The 20650-nt window shown below is 36.8% G+C and overlaps 1 protein-coding gene across 2 annotated transcripts in view; it reads right to left on the reverse strand.

Moving 5' to 3' along the window:
* Nucleotides 1–16822: 16822 nt before the first annotated feature.
* The window catches only part of LOC138241029 (melatonin receptor type 1A-A), a 31785-nt gene continuing 27957 nt past the window's right edge, over nt 16823–20650 (reverse strand). For both annotated transcript variants that reach the window (XM_069193331.1, XM_069193325.1), the window contains exon 2: nt 16823–18769. In XM_069193331.1, the coding sequence (XP_069049432.1) occupies nt 17907–18769 (863 nt within the window). In that variant the 3' untranslated portion in view covers nt 16823–17906. The remainder of the gene's footprint in view (nt 18770–20650) is intronic.

Raw genomic sequence — 20650 nt, forward strand, 5'->3', positions numbered from 1 at the left:
ACAATACGTGCTCTTTGATACGTGCTTTGCTTTTGCACTTATGTTCTTCATCCACAGCCTTCTGTTTGACAAGCAAACTGGTGCTCCATCAGGCTGGTGTGGGATCAGTCCTCATCTTGAGTGTCAGGAGTGTCTTGGACCTGTAGTAACGGGTCCATCATAAGTGTTGGCTCATGTACAGCACCACCCACCTGCTCAAAGATCTCCCATACCAGCACTGGCCAGAACAAGCTTAGTTTCAGACGTCCCGATGATATTGGCAATAAATAGTTAAACTGCGTTAAAAATGGTGGGCATGGAGTTCCAGATTTTCAGATGGATTGACAAGCCATTCCAGAGGAGTGGAATGACATGTTAATCCATCTCAGCTTTTAAAGGCACTCTCCGGGGGTTGTTATCCACAATTCAGGCGCCTCGGGTTGAGCACTTTTCCGGACATGACCGGGATTCCCTTGATAGTGGCGCACGGTGGGTTCAGCACTGACGAGAGGAGGATGAGGCTGACAGGCATTCTCTTCTTGGCTTTCTGCAACACTGCCACCCCAACATCCTGCCAGGCCCCTGCAGGCTTGTGCTTCTGTTGGTGAGGAAGCCACTGCTCCTCCAAAAGGCTCTGAACCTCCAGTACGGGACTGTGCTGCCTGTGATGTGTGAAAAGTGGCTCAAAGGCTGCCGAGTCACATTTATAGAAGATGCTAAAATAGCAATATTAGCAAACACTGTAAAAGCAGTGTATGAAATTCAAAAGGCTTTAGATAAGATTCAAGACTGGGCAAGCACCTGGCCTTCAAAGTAGATATGTGCTGAATAATATTGCATCTAAGCAGCAAGATCACAAACTACAAAAAACAAATCTGGGAAAACCTGAGCTTGTAGTGGCTAGTTATGAAAAAGTGCAAATTTGAGATCAAGGGTAGTTGTTTTAAAATTGTATAATCTACTAGTAAGGTTTAATTTATTAATTTACTTGTTTAATTTTGTGTGCAATCAGCAACCACATGCATTCTAGGGCTCAAAGGAATGTCCTACACTGACAGGCTAAAGGAACTTAACCGTTAGTTAAGATTAAGAGGACTGGGAAAGGGACCTGATGCACGTATTCAGATTCCTCAAAGGCTTTTGCAAAGTTAACATAGTGAACTCCTTCAGATTAAATGGTGAAGCATGAAAAAGAAGGCACAAGTGGGAACTAATAGGAACAGGAGGCACTTCTTTACCCAGAGGGTAGTGGGAGTCTGAAACAAGCTATCGGGCATTTTATTGAAGCCGATACCCTGGCTTCTTTCAAGAAATAGCTGGATGAGATCCAATTAAGTGTAATGTACTGACAGTTCTTGAAACAAGAATTCCTTGCCGGAAGGATTGTCTTGCTTTCTAGATGAAGACGAGCACAAAACCTAAATAAAATGCATGATTCTGTGTACTGATAAGCAAACCATCTTGTTGTACAATTACATGTAATGCTAAAGTCTGCTGTTTGACAGCTGCATATATTTCATCTGCTGCAGTTCTAATTGTATGGATAAATTTAAACCCACTGTAAAGCAGCTGCCTCTGGGTTTTATTTTATTTACTGCTGATGTGACATGCATCCCCCTTATGAAAATGGAAATGTACAGTGGCCGACAGCAGGAAAACTATTCCTGCAGGCTATGCTGATGCACAAAATTAAGCAAAACATTTTAAACACGGATATCAAAGAATCTGAAAACGTGAACAAATCTTAGAAAAGTTCGTATCCGGTGCGACCTTGAGCTTTAACAGAACCCTGGCAGTGTTGACGCAGAGTTCTGATCAGCCTCTGGACACACTGCTGTGTTCTGATGCTCGTCCCTGCAGCCAGCTGGCGAAGGTTGGCCAGCCCCGTTGTGCCCCTGTTGTAAAGTAGTGCTGTTGTACTCCTGGCACTCTGTAATCTTGCATTGTCCTTCTGGGAAACGGTCACTTTCAGACTGGCTTGCGTGGAAGCAACAGAGATCTCAATGTGCAAGGGTGAAATCTGAGCAGCAAAGTTGCCCCCAGTCTCTGCAGCAAAGTTTTTTTATGTGTTAGAGCTTCTCCCACAGCATTTGGCCTGAGAAACGTAATAGTCAGCGAAACAGCTGCTGTGTTCTTTCCACAATTGTCTTTCAACAGCTCCAATGTACTTTACTTTCATTTGATTTATTTTCTTGTCTGTACATCCATAACCCTGGGCATGCTTTCTAAGACAAATTCCCCGTAGTTGTTTGGAAACACTAGGGGGATCCGTATTTACTTTGTCCATATTTTATATGCCCCCTCTGCAAATAATATTTATACTAGAACATCCCTGAGTGCCTTTAAGCAAAACACCAACCAATTCATGTTTTCTTTCAACTGCAGGGGATAACAGACTTTTTTGACGAGGCTGTATCATATAAATAAGAAGACAGACTGATTTTACAGAATGATTTAGGTGAAATCGGGTAGGTACCCATTTACATTTGTCATTAAGAAAAAACGTAAAATAAAGATATGAATTGCCCAAAAGGAAGGTAGATCACTTCTGGTCTGGTGGGCATACTTAACTGTGTTTCTACTCCTGGCAATAAAGAAATGATATTCATTAACAGGATGATACTTCAGTCACTCTCAAATTTGAAACTCCAGACAAACTACAGTTAATCTAAGTTATACCCTGTCAACCCAATACACAAGCATCTCTTCATTAAATGGCCAGATGCTAAACACAAACTAATTATCATGCTTTTATTAATTCCTAATGTTATGCATTTAATAAAGGTAACCTTTTAATAATTAATGACTGATACTCGTGTTCAGCATATCATTAAACATTATCCTTGAAACCATTCTCTCTCCCGTGACATTATCCTTGAAATCGTAAAAAGAAGATAATCTTTCTAGTGTAAAAGCAACCAATGTGTTTCTTTTAGGGGTAAAAGAGCTTGAAGGGAGGAATGGTTTATGTAACAAGTTACAGTATGTGCATTGAAAGTTAAATTTCTAATACAGCTCAGTGAAGGGCTTATCAGCTTCAGCCCTGAAGGCTTCACTGTCCTCTGAATTTCACTCAGTGCAGCATTTTTGTGGGCAAGAGTCAAAGTGATTTTTTTCCTAATTTAACTAATGATTTTCTAATTGAACTAATATAACCCTGTAAAGAGAACAATAAAACCTCTGTCTATAGCCTGGGTGTCAATGTTCAGAGCTGAGGACTCTTTTTTCCACAAATAAGCATCCACAATCACAAATGAATCATAGTCACTGACAGTTGACTACGATGGGGATCTGCTCCCCAAGTCTAATACATACATTCTCCAGGGCCTATACGTGAAATAATATTTATTTATTTAGAAATTGTATTTTAAAGAAACTGCAGATAGAAAGGATACAATCATGTGCTGAGCTAAAATAATGATAAGAAGATAAAGATATGAACTATACTTCTAATGGATCAGACAGAATGGAGGAGTGATGTTATCAACTTCGAATTGATAAAAAAGTATATTTTGACATTTATTACAAAATAAAAGTAAAGGTTCTAGTCGGGAGCCGTCAGTTCACAAGGTATGAGTGAACAAGGACAGATAAATGCATGCTACAGTACAAGTAGAAAACGCAACGTTTGGGTTCTTAAGTCTTTACAAGAACAAAATCTTAGTTCAGTACAGCATTGTGGAAGAAGGTGTTGAAAGGGGGTGACATGTGGTGTCGCAGGTAGCAGTGGGGCTAGGGGTTCAGTTTCTGGGTTGTTATCTGAGTTTTTACAGAAGCAGCCATTCAAAATGCACGGTTCAATCCCGTACCACACAAAAGTATAAACAGATCACCGCGTTGTACCGCAGTATGTGATTGGCTGGCTTAAAATGACCGATGGGTACACGTGGTGCATTGGTTCTTAGTGAATCAAATAAATCATTTAATCTCTTTACTGTACATGTTTTAATCCGGTTAATATTGAATATTAATATGGAATTTTACAATTAAAGGGAAATTGTATTTGCTGAGCATAAAAAGAAGAGGAGCATAACGCATCTAAAGGTCATAATGGATATTAATTTAGGAACATAAACATATTATGTAAACTATATATGGCTGGTATTGGTAGTTTAAAAAATACACACAAGTAACTCCACTTTCTTCCTAAACATTTTAAGCATCAAAGTCTTTCATTTGGTTACACACTGTGGTTATTTTGGAAAAGTTTTTACGTGCTCCTTCTGAATTTATTAAGTTTATATGCTTCATAAAAAGTTATAATGTTTTAACATTTCCTATGAATATTTGCTCTTGGTATCACAGTAAAAAAACACATACTTTTTAGAATTTAATTAATAGGGAATATAATATAGGGAATGGCATATATAAAGAAATTTATAACGATATAATTATATTCATATAGCTCAAATTATTTTTTTTGCAAATGTCTGTATCAGTTTAACTCATTCACCCATGATTAGGTGTGTGGTGTAATGGCTTAGGCGTATGCCTTGCATGCTGGTGGTCAGAGGGTTCAAACCCAGCTGTCACCATGAGATTTCTTTTAACAAAAACATGTATTTGAAAAACTAAAATAGCAAATATTATGGACACTATATTGACATTTTTTATATTTATAAATATCACAACATGTTCGAAGCTAAGTGATGTATTAATAACAAATAATTTCAAACAGCTACTATTCTGCCCCTACAGTATAGCCTGTGAGAAACATATTTTTTTGTCCTGCATCAAAGTTGAACTTGTTCAGAGTGCCCTACGTTACAAACTCCAAGTGTTTCATTTTGTCTATTGCTACAACATCGACAGCAATGTAGTTGAAAGGAACATGTCAAAATGTTTCCAAAATAACCACAAGTGAAAGAGTTGAGGGATTTGTTAACAGAGAAATCATAACAATGACCCCGTGTTGCTAATCATGCATACCCAACTGTACTGTAATCCACTTTCTTTGTAAACACGTTTTATTTTTAATTTGACTCATTCGCACATGATGAATTTTAAGAGTGACAGATGGAGACAAGATGGAAGTTCTTGCAAAAACTACATTCCCCAGAATGCAGTGGGAAATAATGTAAGTCACCCTCAGTCACCTGACCAGCTGATGCACTGCAGGATTAGCCCATTAAGAGCAAGTTGTTTTTAAACAACCTGGGGGGGGCAGGAAAAGTGCCCACAGTCATTTTTTTCACTGACAGACAAAGGTAACTCGTGGTGCATTGGTTGTTACGATTTAACGATTTAATCACTTAATCTCTTTACTGTGCATGCTTTAATCCACTTAATATTAAATATTTATATGGAATTTTACAACTAAAGGGACTTTTTGGTAACTAAGCATAAAAAGAAGTGGAGCATAACGCGTCTGAAGTCATAAATGATATTAATTTAGGAATGTAAACATATAATGTAAACTGTAGTTCAGGTGTGTAGCTGTGTCAGCATGTGTAGGCTGTAAAGGAACAAGTAATAGGTTTATTCCATGCTGAAAAGAGAAGAAAGAAAACATGAAGAAGGCTCTATGGCTGAAACATTGTTTTCTTTCTTCTCTTTTCAGCGTGGAATTAACCTACTACTTGTTCCTTATGTAAACTGTATGGTATTGGTAGTTTAAATAAAAAATACACATCAGTATTCCACTTTCTTCCTAAACATTTTAAGCATCAAATGCATTCATTCGATTACATACCGAATGAAATACTGTAACATATGAGTTTTTACGTGCTCGTAAAAAGTTATAATGTTTTAACCTTTCCTATGAATATTTGCGCTCATTATCGCGGTAAAAAAACGCATACTTTTTAGAATTTAATTAATAGGGAATGTAATATGGAATTGTGTATCTAAAGACATTAAAAATGATATTCATTTAAGGATCAAAATATATGTATTTATATAGCTGGTAGTATTACTGTAATCCACTTTGTTTATAAACACATTTTATTTTTAATTTGACTCATTAACGCATGATGAAGTATTATGTACACTATATTAACATTTTTTTTGTATATATATTAAAACATATTCAATTTTCAGTTATGTTGTTAACAACAGGCCTGAAGGCAGTCCAGTGTCTTTTATTGAACCATTGTACTGTATGTCCAGATAACCAAGTGCACTTCCATAATCTACAAATGCAGGAAACCTATCCATGTAGAAACCCCACATTGATATAGTTATGATGATTTTTCTATAAATCTTAAAATAAAAAACATGAAGTAAATATTTCACGAAATCCTCAAAGTATCCAGTCGGCTATTCTCCTCCGACTTTTTATGCCAGAGTTTTATGGTCTTCTCTCCTACACAATGGAAATTAACTCTAGAACTCAACCGTGTTCTATTGTATCACCCCCAAATCCTTACACTGTCCAAAGATAAGAAAGGCCATAGGAAGAAATCGGATCACATTCATCAACCAGGCCACACAAAGCCAGTAAGAATTAGATGTTTTGAGATGGGTAAGGATAGGTAAGAGATTCTGCTGAGTAACCAATCAATTTTCAATTAGAATTCGAAGTCTCTTTCATGTCACTGTTTATCTCCAATTACTCTTTATTCCTATCATGACCTAGCAAATTACCATGGAATACACTTCAGTATTGGAGATTACAATGTCATATTTACACCTGTTTCATCTAAAATTATCAGTCTTTAAACAATACAGTATCCCTCTATCTGAAAATTAACCACTGCCCTTAGCTAATTTCTTTACCAGAGAAAAAACCTGAAGATGGGAATACATGAAAATATTTAAACAGATTATTGTCCTGGTGTTCATTGTTCTCACTGTTGTGCCATCACTTCATTTACACCCATAATCACAATCTTCTGCATACTTTTACTATACTTATACATTGATATAATTTCATTTATAAGACTGCAGAGTTTTATTAATTAAAACATAAACACGTGTGTGCTACATTGACTTTCTTACAATATACATTTTTGAATATAGCACAATACAGTATTTGTGTCCTTGTTTTAAGGATGTCAGAATTCTCTCTGACATTAACTCTGGGGGCATAATGATTAAAACTTGCTAGCAACTCCCTGACTCCCCCCCTTGCCCTCTTAAACCCACTCCAAAAGTAATAGAACCTACTTCTGACCTGCTCAATCATCCTGATGTTCTTTATCCCTTTAAGCTGCATCTCACTCTGGAGAGTTATCTAGCTCTGCCAAAGTGACTGATCTGTATAAATGGATAAAAATATTTTATACGGATCAGTAGCCAAAGCTGACAACAAATACCCCTAACTAATCAGTCAGTTGTCCCATTCTCAGTCCACTACGAAAACTAGGAATCAGCCCAAACGAATCCCACGAATAACCCATCGCTTATCAATCTCTATCCCCTTCGTCTGTCTGTGGGAATATGAACCAGAGTGAATCTGAATAAACCTTTTATGGGTCAGACTTGTCCCAAGTCCATATTCCCTCACTCTTTCTAAAGCATTGAGGACCAGTTGACAGTAGTGCAAAATATTTTTTAAATAATTACAAATTGACAATGGTAAAGAAAGCTACAACTTCTAATTGGTCTCATATATATTTCGCCGCATGTTAATATGAAGTAATTTACTGTCTTTTCGTACTACAATAGAAACTTAAAAACTTTTAAAGGATATTTTTGAACAGGAAGTTTGAAGGATTCATTTTTTAAAGAAATAACTTCCATGCAATAAGTTGGAATGTGTGCCTCCCTTTCCCTGTCATTCTTCCTTTCATCATTTACAGTGTTTTTGTATAAGACCAGATGTTATTCTGGAATCTGTGTAAACCACAATATACATTATAACTATGGTGTGTAAGTTTAATTTCATCCACAGTTTATTTTGGAGCTGATGCAGTAGAACAGTTTTAAATAAGTGATTTGTACTGAGCAGAGAAAAATACATTATACTGTAGATGGTTTGTGTTTTTGTCCCTTCAAGTTACATTCCTAGTTAAAGCCCTCAGAGCTGCATGATTCTGTACATCCATCTGTTTTCTAACTTCTTCCAATTAAGCGTCGCGGAGGAGCTAGAGCCTATCCCAGCAAGCTACAGATGCAAAGCAGGATACACCCTGGACAGGAAACCAGTCAATCACAGTGGACTGAACGCATCGACACATCTACTGCTATATCTGTTCTCTTTCTTTCCTTTTCCCGTTTACAACCGTTTTTTGTGCAATATATGCCAGGGACCTGTGCAATACATTTATATCTATATCTATATTTACATCTATATTTATATTCATATGTGTGATACGATTTTTCTGCGTACTGTTCTGTTCTAGTTTGTTCTTTGTGTGTCCAGATTGTGAGTAATTCTTTTAGTGCACCCCTCACTGTAGTGATTGTATTGTATGTATTGTACTATTATTATTATTATTATTATTATTATTATTGTATCATTCGTTACACTGTGGCTGTGTTGTCTGTGTTAAGCTGCTGTTGCCCTGCAATTTCCTCACGGGATCAATAAAGTATCTATCTATCTAATCAACCTACTGTACCAGGACGTCTTTGTACCGTGGAGGGAAATCAGAGCACCTGAAGGAAATCCACGAAAACAGGGGGAGAACGTGGAAAAGACAAGCGAGGAATTGGAACACATTCTCAGAAAGGAGCAAATTTTCCCTTGGGACCCAAAATCTTAAGTACAAAAGGTTGTCTTACAACGTTTCATCTGACTCTGTTTTGGAGTTCTTGAGTGCTGCAATATGCAACAAAGGCAGCCAAAAGTGTCTGAGAAAACATTTTCAAATAGGAGCAAAATATCACATGTTCTAAACTTGCCTTGGGACCCAAAATCCAGCACTGAGCGTAAAAAAGGTCTAAGTAGTATGTGAATGCTAACCCTAACCCTATCTGGGGCTTTGACAGAGAAATCCTGCAATCTGTGTCTAACGCCCTCCAATCATCAGAATTTAAAATGTTTCTCAAACCAAAAGGAATGTGTCTAAAGCAATCAATACCATTGAAATAAGATCTTTAAAATCGATGGTCTTCAGAATGACAGGTTTTCTTACAACTTTTAAACTGACTCTGTTTTGGAATGCAATATGCAACAAAGGCATCCAAAAAGTGTCTGAAATAAAATCGGATAGGAGCAAATTATCACTTGTTCTGATGTTCCCTTAGGACCCCAAATCCAGCACCGAGTGTACAAACTCTCTAAGTAGTATGTGAATCCTAACCCTAACCCTACCTAGGGCTTTAACAGAGAAATCCTGCAATCTGTGTCTAACGCCCTCCAATCATCAGATTTGAAAATGTTTCTCAATCCAAAAGTAATGTGTTTAATGTAGTCATAACCGTTGAAACAAGCTCTTGGAAACTGACGGTCTTCAGTAGAACAGGTTTTTTTGGAATGCAATTCCCGAGCGCTGAGGGTTTAGCATTGATTCACTGTGCTACTCTCATGAGAATCATATTTATTAAAAATAGGATTGTCAAAATAACTTTATGACAGATTGAATGTGCTTTGCCTTTCATGGAGAATTAAAAGTGTTGTTCTAGACAATATTTTATTGACATTTGATAGATGTGGTGACAAATGCTACTTCAAGTCTTTCGAAACTATTTTTTGTTTGAAAAACTGAGTGGAGACTGTGTCATCTTTGTAAAAATCTGGTCTGCATTTGTTTAATGTTGTTCGCATTACTGTATGTACTTGCTTGAGAAAGCAAAGATACAACTCTTTAGATTACTTAAAAGATGGTACTTGAAGCAGCTCTCCTAGGATAAAAGGCACACTTTTTTAAAAATAGAGATGTACATTCCACATGGCAGTGGGGAAAAATTCCTACATCTCCCCTGAGCTATTAAGACTTTGAAGTTCAGTTTCAATGCAGATAAGACCGTCAGTCATTTGACATGTATCTCCTTTTGTGCTTTTTTTAGATTTCTTACCTCATTGAAACGTTCTACATAAATGCTTTTAATTAAGGAAATTAAATTATAGAGTCAGATTATATAGTGACTTCTTAAGTAATTTTACTGAATCATGCATTTTCATTATGATTATCCCTATAATATGTTATGCTATACTTCTATGCTTTGGAAATATTCTTCTGCTGAATATATGCCTTTCCTTTGACATGAACTGATTTCCTTCTTGCACTCTTGACAGAGTGCTTAATGCATGTCACGGCTAAGAGTGCATTTTTCAAATGATCCAAGACAACGTTGTAAGAAAGAAGATTTAATTGTAAAACATCATTCAATATAATTAGATTGAATGTATGCCTTTATTTCTCTGTCTTTCTCTGTGTTTTTATAGAATGTTAAAGAAAATTAGGTCTGATAAAAAGAGCTATTTGTAATGTAATGTAAAATAAAATGTATTACACATATATTTTACATTTATTTAATTTCATGTACTTTTAAAATGGACCTGCTGTTCAGAATAAATTGTTATTTTTGTCTTTAGCTTAGCTGAGCATTTACATTTAACAGATTATGTGTGTTTTCTGTTTTTATTTGTAATATTACTGGTGCATTGCTGATATGGAACATAAGTAAGGTTACAAATTTGCCTCATCTGGCCCATTTGGTAGTCAGTAGCTAATTGATGCAAAGAACTAAGCCAGGATCCATATTATCCTGCAACTCAAAATGGGTAGTCCACTTAAGCTAAGCAGGTGTGAGCCTGGCCAGTACCTGGATGGGCAAAATTAAGGTTGCTGCTGGAAGAGGCGTTAGAGGGGCCAGTAGAGGGTGCTCACCCTGCAGTCTGTGTGGGTCCTAATGCCCCAGTATAGTGATGGGGACACTGTACTGTAAAAAGGTGCCATATTTCAGATGAGACATAAAATGCGGTCCTGACTCTCTGTGGTTATCAAAAATCCCAGGGTGTTTCTTGAAAAGAATGTGGGTGTTATCCCAGCATCCTGGCCCAATTTTAAATTGGTCTTTATCAATCCTGGCCTCCTAATAATCCCCCTCTATGAACTGGCTGCATTACTCTGTTCTCCTCCCCACTGAGAGCTGGTGTGTGGTGAGCGTACGGTGCATTATGGCTGCCGTTGCAACATCTAGGTGGGGCTGTACATTGGTGATGGTGGAGAGGATTCCCCATTACCTGTAAAGTGCTTTGAGTGGAGTGTCCAGAAAAGCACCATACATAAAGTGCAAATAATTATTCTTATTACTCTCATAGTCATTTCGCAAAAGAAGCCAAGGGCATCAGATTCAACAACATACAGTAGCTAGGCACTTTGTTCCCTTCCTATAACCCTTGAGATGTCTTAAGTGCAATAGGAATTTTAGCTTTTAACAACTCGTGCTGCTGATTATTACGTCAAATGATGTGTATTATTGTCTGAAACATCATATCTAAGGATAACTGTGATTGTTTAAATATTTTTATTTGATCCACCTCACATTAACCTCTGACAGAGAATGGAAGCAAAACTAAACCTACAGAATGCTGTACATAATTTTCACTGTGAACTGTCACTTATGTGGCACTTATTATGCATTCAGCCTTCTGCCTTTGGCACTGCTTCTAAAGATAAAAACAGGACTCGTGCTTTTACACAAAGGGTGTTTGGGGTGTATAGAACAAGCTGCCCAGCCATGCTGTTGAAGCCAATGCCTTAGCTTCTTTCAATAAAACAGCCGGGTGAGTTCCTTAGCCATTACCAAACTAGACAGGCTGAATGGCCTGTAACCTTGTTATTGTTATAGCATACTGTATAGTAAGTTTTAAAGCAGTTGCCTGAAATGACTGTTTCTCCAGGCATACTCTCTGTCCTGTTACATTACATACAGTACATAGTGTGTAAGAGAGATGGCAGGTAGACTTTGTAAGACATTAAGTTTTGTTCTGTTTTTACTCAGAAGACAAAGTCACAGGAATAAGTCTAAACAAGTAATAATTAGGGATTTTTAATACATTTTTTGTAAAATGTTTTTGACCTTTAATTCAGATTATTATTGACGTTCATCTGTGGCCCTGTGGAACTTTACCTAATTGATTAAAACTGTTATCACCCTTTTGTGAAGCAATATTATTCCCTTGTTTTTTCAGTTAAATTCATCCTAGGGAACAAAATTAAGACTCTGGGAAAATTACCTGAGTTAACATAAGGCTTGCCAGCATTCGAGTCTGCAGAAACAGTGCATGACCATAAACAGTGAGGAAAACAAAAGCTCTGTAAAAGCATATGTGCTTGTCCTTAGATGTTCTTTAAATAGATTCAGTGGTTTGGCATTAATAAAAACACCTCCATGTCTCTAGTGCCCTCCTGTAACACTCTCATCACCTGCTGTTGAAGACTATGGATCTCCAACATTTCACAGTAAATTCATACTGAACTTGTTTAATCATTTTCTGTGGACTGGAGGAAAATGGCAAGACAATTTAAATTTCAAATAGCACTTGAAAAATCGTAGACAATATTATTTCCATTTTTCTTCTTTCCACATTCTTTTTCTCAAACATTATTTGAAGATTCTAACAGAATCGGAAAAATCCCTTGCTCAGATGACTGTATCAGAACACAGGTAGCTCAGAATTTGAAGATCAGAATTTAGAATTAATCTTCTTTCTGGGAAACATCTAAATCTTAATTAGCAAATGAAACAAAATCACAAAGCAAAAGGTAGTTGCACTTTGTTGTAAACTGCATTATCGGTGGAAAACAGGATTGAAAAATATAAAGATGGAATTGTTATCAGGGGCACTGGGTCCCTGGGTTAAGTTCTGGGTGCGGGCTGCATGGAGTTTGTATGCTCCTCCACGCTTGCTTGGGCTTCCTCTCACAGTCCAAACACACTGGTAGGTGAATTCGCTTCTGGGAAAATTGGCCCTGGTTTGAGTGTGAGTCTGTGTGTGCCCTACAATTCACTGGCCTCCCATCCAGGGTTTGTCAACTGTCCCAGTTGCACCAGTTGCTTGCTGGGATAGGCTCTGGCTCCCCCAAAGCCCTGTATTGGATGAGGGAGTTGGGAAATGAATGGATGGAATCGTTCTAACCATATGTGGTTCCGCAAGCCAGTCTAGAGATTCCTAACTTCAACAAACCCTCTCACCCCAAAAAGGCGCTTTTGCTGTTGGGTTTTAGAGGCACACAGTGCTTTGCTTTCCAGTGATTTTTAGTCCAGCTTGCTCTGAAACACAGACATTTCACTGAAGACAAGAAATGAGTGGAACACATTTTGTACTATAAAATCAATAAGACTTGTAAATGATTTCTAGATTGAGGAGTGTTGGATTGCTTTTGGGATAATGTCCATTACTTTAGAACCCTGACCAAGCAGATATGCATCAGTCTGTTGCCGCGTCTGGAAAATGCATGCCACTTGTCGCATCTGATATAGCTGTACCTTCTGCTGTTACATAGATAAAATCAACACAGCCATCAGTGAAAATCTACTCTGTGGAAGGATGCACATTAATGTTTTTGTCCATACATTACTAGTTTAGACAAGGGAGTAATCGTGGACAAAGCTGCTTTTGTTTGAAGATTTCTGTATTGAATTTGTTAGGGTGCTAGTTGGAGAAGAACCATTTCACACTCTGATTGGTGCAAATAGTACAAGTGTAACTTCACAAAGTCTCCCCTATTATCCTATCTTTTATCTGTCTAATGAATTGCAATGCATTATACAGTTATGACTTCTGTGTTGAAACCTTTGTTAATTGGAAGCCCCGTTTACAGCTCAAACCTCTAATTTGTCTCCTATACACCTCAGCATAACCCTATACTAGTGCTACAAAGTTAGATTCTTTGCAACAGCATTTTCACTTGCATTGAAAAACCGAGATGCAAAACATTTGTCAGACACACGTTGTGTAATGTGTTGGGAGAACAGGAGCAGCACTAATAGAGTGTGGCACGCAAGTCTTCTTAAGAACTTGGCCATTAAGGCGGTGAGCACTAAAGAGCTCCTGCAGCAGCCTCACTGTGCGCGACTTCATGAGCATCTTGCACTGTACTGCATTTAACAAAGACGCGGTCATGCATGGTTAGTAGATAATTATTTATTTATTTTAAGAAAATTAAAAAAAAACATGTATGAGGAATTATAAATAAAATAAAACTGGCTTATTTAAGAACACATTAAATAATTAAGTGTTAAACTAAATGGATGTCATTACTGTGACATTAATTTGCCCAGTTAACAGATTCCAGAGAAAACATTCAAGAGAAGAGAACACATTTGCTTCGTCAGCAAAAATACATCAAAGTATGAAATTACGCATCTCACCTCACACTTAATTCCTTTTCCAAGACATTAAATATAAATGGTGCGAAATCCAATATGATTTTAAGCATGCATTTAAGGAAAGAAATAATTTTGAATTGGAAACTTGCTTCTTGAGACTGGAATATTTTTAAAGATTCTGTTTGTACTAATGAGATCTCTTGTTGAAATATGAAATTATTTCAGATTAAGATCTCCAAAACTAAACCCCGAGAGTCAGATACAATGGTAAGAAATGCCTTGAGAGGAGTGAGGACAAAAGGCATGATATTAAAACTGAGCTAAGTGCAGTTAACAGACATTTGTGAAGCTTATTGCAATAACATCGTGCACCATTTCACAATGTGTTGGAATTAAAACTACTTGTATGTCTTTGCTGTTTAAGTTTTCACTGTTAAGTACTTTGCTTTTAAAGTTTAATTTATCTTTCTGCATTTTGAAGTCGTAATGAGTACCATAAGTGCTTATTGCAAACATAACTTGTTGCTGAACCCAACTGACTCAAAACTAAGAGCAGTGCCTAATGCAGTCTCTGTAGTTCATCAGTCAACTCCAGTGAATTTCTCTTGCAAAGCCAAATTAATCAGGGTCAATGGTCACTAGACGAAATTAACAAAATGGCATCTTTTCATTCGCAAACCTTACAGTGTGTTCTTACAATCAACTGAGCTACTGGCTATGATTTAGAAGCAGTAAGTTCTATTCTGTTCATTGTATGTCCTGCTCATTGGTTAAATTCCATTCCAGGAATCCCAGGAACTACAAGCGAAACAAACAGGACAGTCAGGACCGTTGTCACCGCTGTAGTTCAATTCTATATATATATATAAGACATGAAGCAGCTCCTCTAAAACGGCCAATTGCTCATTTAAATAAAACACTATCAGTGTGTCTGACTTTCTCTACCTTCAGTACACTGAGGACCTACACCATGTGTAACAATGTAGAGGAGATGAAAGGAAACTCAGTTTTTTAGAAAACCTTAAATGTAACATTTGTTTATGTTTCTGATATCAGACCAGGGCTTATTTCAGTTGCACATATTGCAAACAACTTGCAGAAGTTTGAAAGAATGCACTGAAAAAAAAGGTTTTCTGAGATATCACAGTTTTGGAAATCACTTTTGAAAATCAAAATGCTTTAAATGAAATACAGTGGATTTAAACATTTTTGTTTTACAGTTAGGTTTTTTTTCTTCAATAAATGCTTTATTTTGATATATTTCTTCAAAGTATCCTGCAGTTGCTAACATGGACAGAAATTGACTAAGAAGGGTGAATTTATCAGATTTTTTGTACAGTTTATAGATACATGTAATACACAGATATGGAACCAGTTATTGTGCAATTGTTTAACCCCACAGTCAGTAATGCTGTTTTAATAATAGAAATATTAACTTTGCTATTTTTTTTACTTGGTCTGTGACAACGATTGAATTTTGTATACCTCTATCTAGTCCCTGTGGAATTCTTCTTAGGATTTAATTAGAAATCCTGCAAGGCATTGATCAAGTCAACTCAGAGAACTGTCTCGAAATCAGTGGCGAAACTAATATGTGGGATACATCTAGAAAGAAAGTTTAGGACACAAAGCATTACATATTTTTATGCAGGCTTTTCCTGTTGAAAATAAAAAAAGGTATTTTAAAAGTACATTTCCAAGAAAAAAATACTTGTGAACAAAAAAAAAAGTGATCAACTCTCTGTTTCTTAAACTGCTTTAAATTAGCATATCCCTAAGTAATCTTTGAATAAAAATAATTGTAGTAACAAACATATTCTTTCTTCCACTGTTGTTAAACCTTGTCATCAAGACTTATTCTGATGAAAATGTAGTTCAGTGTATAATACAGTTTGAGAGACAAATACGAAAGTAGCATGCCTTTTTTGTAGTATGGTATGAACAACCAATATTATTGTTAAAATATACACGAAAATTTACTTCTAAATCTTTGGTTCTATTGATATAAAGTTGCCTTGTTAAAAAAGAAAATATATAATCCCATAATACTTTCTGATATTAATTTGAAATGCAATATTTTGAAAGTGTCAAAAAATAAAGAAGAATAATCACATGACATGCACAGCAATATACTGCTTGTTAATTGTAAGGCAGTAAGAAATTATATCATACATTTACTATATGCGTTATAAAATATTCTAAGTATAAATATTTCAGTTATGTTCTTTAAATATGAAGGAATATTTTAAATATTACATGAAAATAAATTTGCATAAGTGTTCCTGTCCCTTATCTCCCCATTACTTGACAAATCATAATAACAGCGAATCACCAAAAGCAGACCCTGCACAGTGCAGATTTTATCCAGAATGAACATGGAAACTTTTGAAGGAGTTATCCCTGTTTGGCGCTGGGAACGGAATGTGCTGATGTGTCTAGCAGCAGAAAGAGAGGATGTACTCTCTGAGTATGCCTTATATATCATTATGACACATTTACACAAATATACTTCCTGCAGTGGAGAAAAAGATCTGACACAAGGAAGCAAAAGCAGAAGTAAGGCATTTACATTCTGTGGAAGGATGCACAAAAGATAACACGCAGAGACGTTCTACACCAGCTCTGCTTATTTTTGATCATTGAAAAATAGCAAGTATTTAAGACCATCTCTGGCAGGTTTAGAAGTAAGTGACAGTTTGAATTGTTACGGAGGGAGATTTATAGCTTATTGGGAAATAATGATGTACACCTTACATTTAATATACAGCAGGCTTGCATGACAAAAAGATAGCCTTGTTAAGGGTGTTGGAGTTTGCTATGTTCAGAAGCTGACACGTCTTCTCAAACCATGTGAAAATGTGTGGGCCAATTCTGAATACATGTAAAAATTAAGAAATGTTGCACAGTGCTGAAGTGTTGGTAATCAGCTTGCCTCATTTCCTGACGTGAGATTTTGACATCAGCATTTATGAAATACAGACACACCTGTTGGTCCAGACTAACTTTCTGAAATACTGACAGGAGAGCCTGATCAATTAAACATCATATGTTTTTGCTGTTAAGCAGAACGTCTGGAGAAACTCATGGGAAAAATAAAACATCAATGATCAGTGCCAACCTAGAACACAGCTGTTATATAATAACAGTTTTCTTAACCAGTGAAGGAAATGTATTCTTCTCAGTTGCTACCAGCAGGGATCTCATCTGTGACCTGAAAACAGCTTGTATTCCAGAAGGTGTCTGTTAGGCTGAGGGAGTAACACACTGTTCTGCAGTGGCATTGCTGAGTGAAGGATGTACAGTACTAAACGTGAGCCACACGGTTTCTAATTTGTCACATGTATATTGGAATTATATTCTTTTTTCTCTAATATAATCCAATTATTTGTGTCCAAAGAATATAAGGTCATTAGAGTACTTGAAGAAACCCCTGTGGTGAGTAGTTTTTCTAACCTTACTTACTAGTCAGTCTTAGGGAGATAAGTGCACAAGTACAAATACTGCAGTATAACATTCATAACCCTTTACCCTTTCTTATTAAATGTACTGCATTGTACTCCAAAAGCTTTTAAATGCAAACACCAAGGCATAGGAATTGCAAATTACCTTAAAAATAATAATAATAATAGTGCTTTTGAGAAAAATACATAAATGCCTTTTCAACTGTCTGGATTCAAGAAATTATTTTAAATGGTTAACAGAAATTTCTCGAGCTCAAAGTTGTGCATTTTTGGTATTTTCTTCACAGTGATTTTTTATCGCTAAACAGAATCCACTTTCACTTGGTTGTTGTTGGTCATTAAAGGGGATGGCTTGCTCTTAATTCTTTCAGCTGCGTCATTGGAGCTGTCGGGGAAGAAAATCCTTGCCGTGCAAACCGACACGATGATCCTTTTATACTCTCTTCTGAAGTTCTGGTTCAGCAGTCCATAAATGATGGCGTTAAGGCAGCTGTTGAAGTAGGCCATGAAATAACTGGACACAAAGAGCCACTCTGGAATGATGGGCACGACTGGGTTCACGGCGACTGCCAGCCCGATGAAATTCAGCGGAGCCCAGCACACAGCAAAGAGCACAAACACCACAAACATGGTGACAAAATTCCTAACGTCATGCGGAGTGAGTTTGGGCCGGAGGTCCGGTTTCACTCGTCTCCTGACTTGGATCACCAGAATCCATATCCTCAGATAGCAGTAGGTGACAATCATTATAGGGAGGATGAAGTGGAAGAAAACCACGGCGATGGTGTAGGCCGAGCTGACGGACTGCACAAAAGTGCAGGAGTAGACCCTCGGGTCGTATTGCAGCGATCCCACAAACAGGTTTGGCACGATAGCGACAACGGTGAGCACCCAGATAAGAACGACATAGCACAGGGAGTTTTTGTCACTGTACAGCTTATCATACTTGAGGCTGTGACAGATGTAACAGTAGCGGTTGATAGCAATGCCCGTTATGTTAAATATCGATCCGATGACGCTGAGCCCCATGAGGAATCCGCTGATCTGGCAGTGCACGTACCCCAAGTTCCACCCATTGTGGAAGATGGACGTGAGAACCAGAGGATATGGGTATATTGCCACCACCAGGTCTGCGACTGCGAGGCTCACCACAAAAATGTTGCCTGCAAACGAAGAAAACAAAAGATTGGATCAGCCATGAAGCAGGAGAAGCCGCCTTGCATTCGAGCCGTTTGTCTTGTACAGTGAGACCTTGCATAAATTATGTCATTGCAATGTTTCGGTTGTTTGTTCACGTGAGAACGGCCAAAGTCGAATGGAGATGTATATTGTTAATTTACTTATATTTACAATAAACATAAATGATAAAGTTATTTAAATATACACGTTTTGTGGTATATAAATGATTTTAAAAAATACCGAGAAATAGTTGATCATAAGAGTGGTCAGACACGTCTTCTAAAATATGTCATGTTTGCCCGTCCTGTTTTTAGAATTGGACTTCTATCATTCATGTTGTGATTGGATATCCTAAGAAATCAAGTTTTCAAAATAAGTATTATGGTAGGATTTTAAGTGGTTTCCTTCATATCAATTTTAACTAAACAAAAATATTAAATAGGCATTAAAACATGCATTTTTGTCTTCTACATACAAGAAAAAAAACATTTACCAAATAATATTTTATAAATTTTCTCGTGAAGTTCACATGCACTACATCGCATGTATGTACACCATTCTTAAAATTGATATTACCGGCTACAGAAAATCCACAGTATTACACAGAATCTATTTTTAATCCTTAAAGTAATTTTCTTGTAATGCATATGTTGTGTTAATTATTAATAAAATATTGTATAAAGCTACATACACCAAACCTATGGGCATTTTTACAACAGGTGATGCCTTTAATTTTTCTCACTTTCTCTGCAGCTTCATCATTATTGCCTAAAGCAGAGATGGACTCTGAAGACAAGCCGAGTAAATGGAAGAAAGGCAGAGAAATATATATACAGTAGGTCTCAATTGCGTTCACCTCAGACGGGTTGAATCATTAATTTTCTCTTTCAAAAAGTGCACTTCAGAGCTACTAGTATGGAGGTCTACTTAAGCATTACTTTTTAACTCTGTGGTTGGCATAATATTCTAAAAGATGGCTTCCACAACTGAGAAAAACAGCTCAGCCTCCTTCATTGAGATTTTTTAAAAACTAAATGATAAATCATCTTGAGAATCCCAGAAACAAAATAGAAACGCAAATAGTTTTGCTTTCTAAATCACACTTCTAAAACTAAAAAATAATTAAAAATAGTTCAAAGATGTGGAGATCAGTCAGTACTTTAAAGTGTTATGTGTACTTAATTTACAAAGTGCAAAACTACAAATTAAGTGTGTGCGATTCATTGGACGCCTGTCAAAGCAGATGGAATCGTGGATTAGGATAAGCAGGATGGTATTCGAGCTCATTACGCCTGGGATAAAACTAACTGGGAGGAATTTAATGTTCCAGGAAGACAAACAACCCCAAGCATTGTCCAAGAAATGTTCAACTGTTTTTAGTTTTAATTTGTGCCTTGTGAGCCAAGTTTCCAGAAATTAATTCCTGTAGCAAATTAACCTTTTTCTTTTTTTGCACAAAGCTCAATAAAGGATACATGCAGATTTGTTCTAACACTGTACATTTTGCACACGACTATAGCCTGACAAGTACTGCACTGATAGTTTGTGACGTCCCTGTTTCCTCACCAAGCCTTGCTCAGCTTAAATTGAACATTTTGTTCTGTCGTTAGCTGATTTTCTACACTCAAAGCTAATTAAGTTAATAAAACACTCTTTTAACATGTATGTAATCCACTTAAAATAAGTCATGCACTTATTTTTTCCATTTAATCTCCAAAGGAAAATTATTCATTAACACAATAATTAAGAATACGTGCTGCATGAGGTTTAGTTGAACAGCACAGCACAGCCTGCACCCCCATACAGCAGAATACACTACAAAAACTCTTAACACTACATTAGATTTCATACAAGGCACTCAAAAA

This window comes from Lepisosteus oculatus, chromosome 1 (genome assembly GCF_040954835.1).
Source record: "Lepisosteus oculatus isolate fLepOcu1 chromosome 1, fLepOcu1.hap2, whole genome shotgun sequence".
In the NCBI taxonomy this organism is placed as follows: Eukaryota; Metazoa; Chordata; class Actinopteri; order Semionotiformes; family Lepisosteidae; genus Lepisosteus; species Lepisosteus oculatus.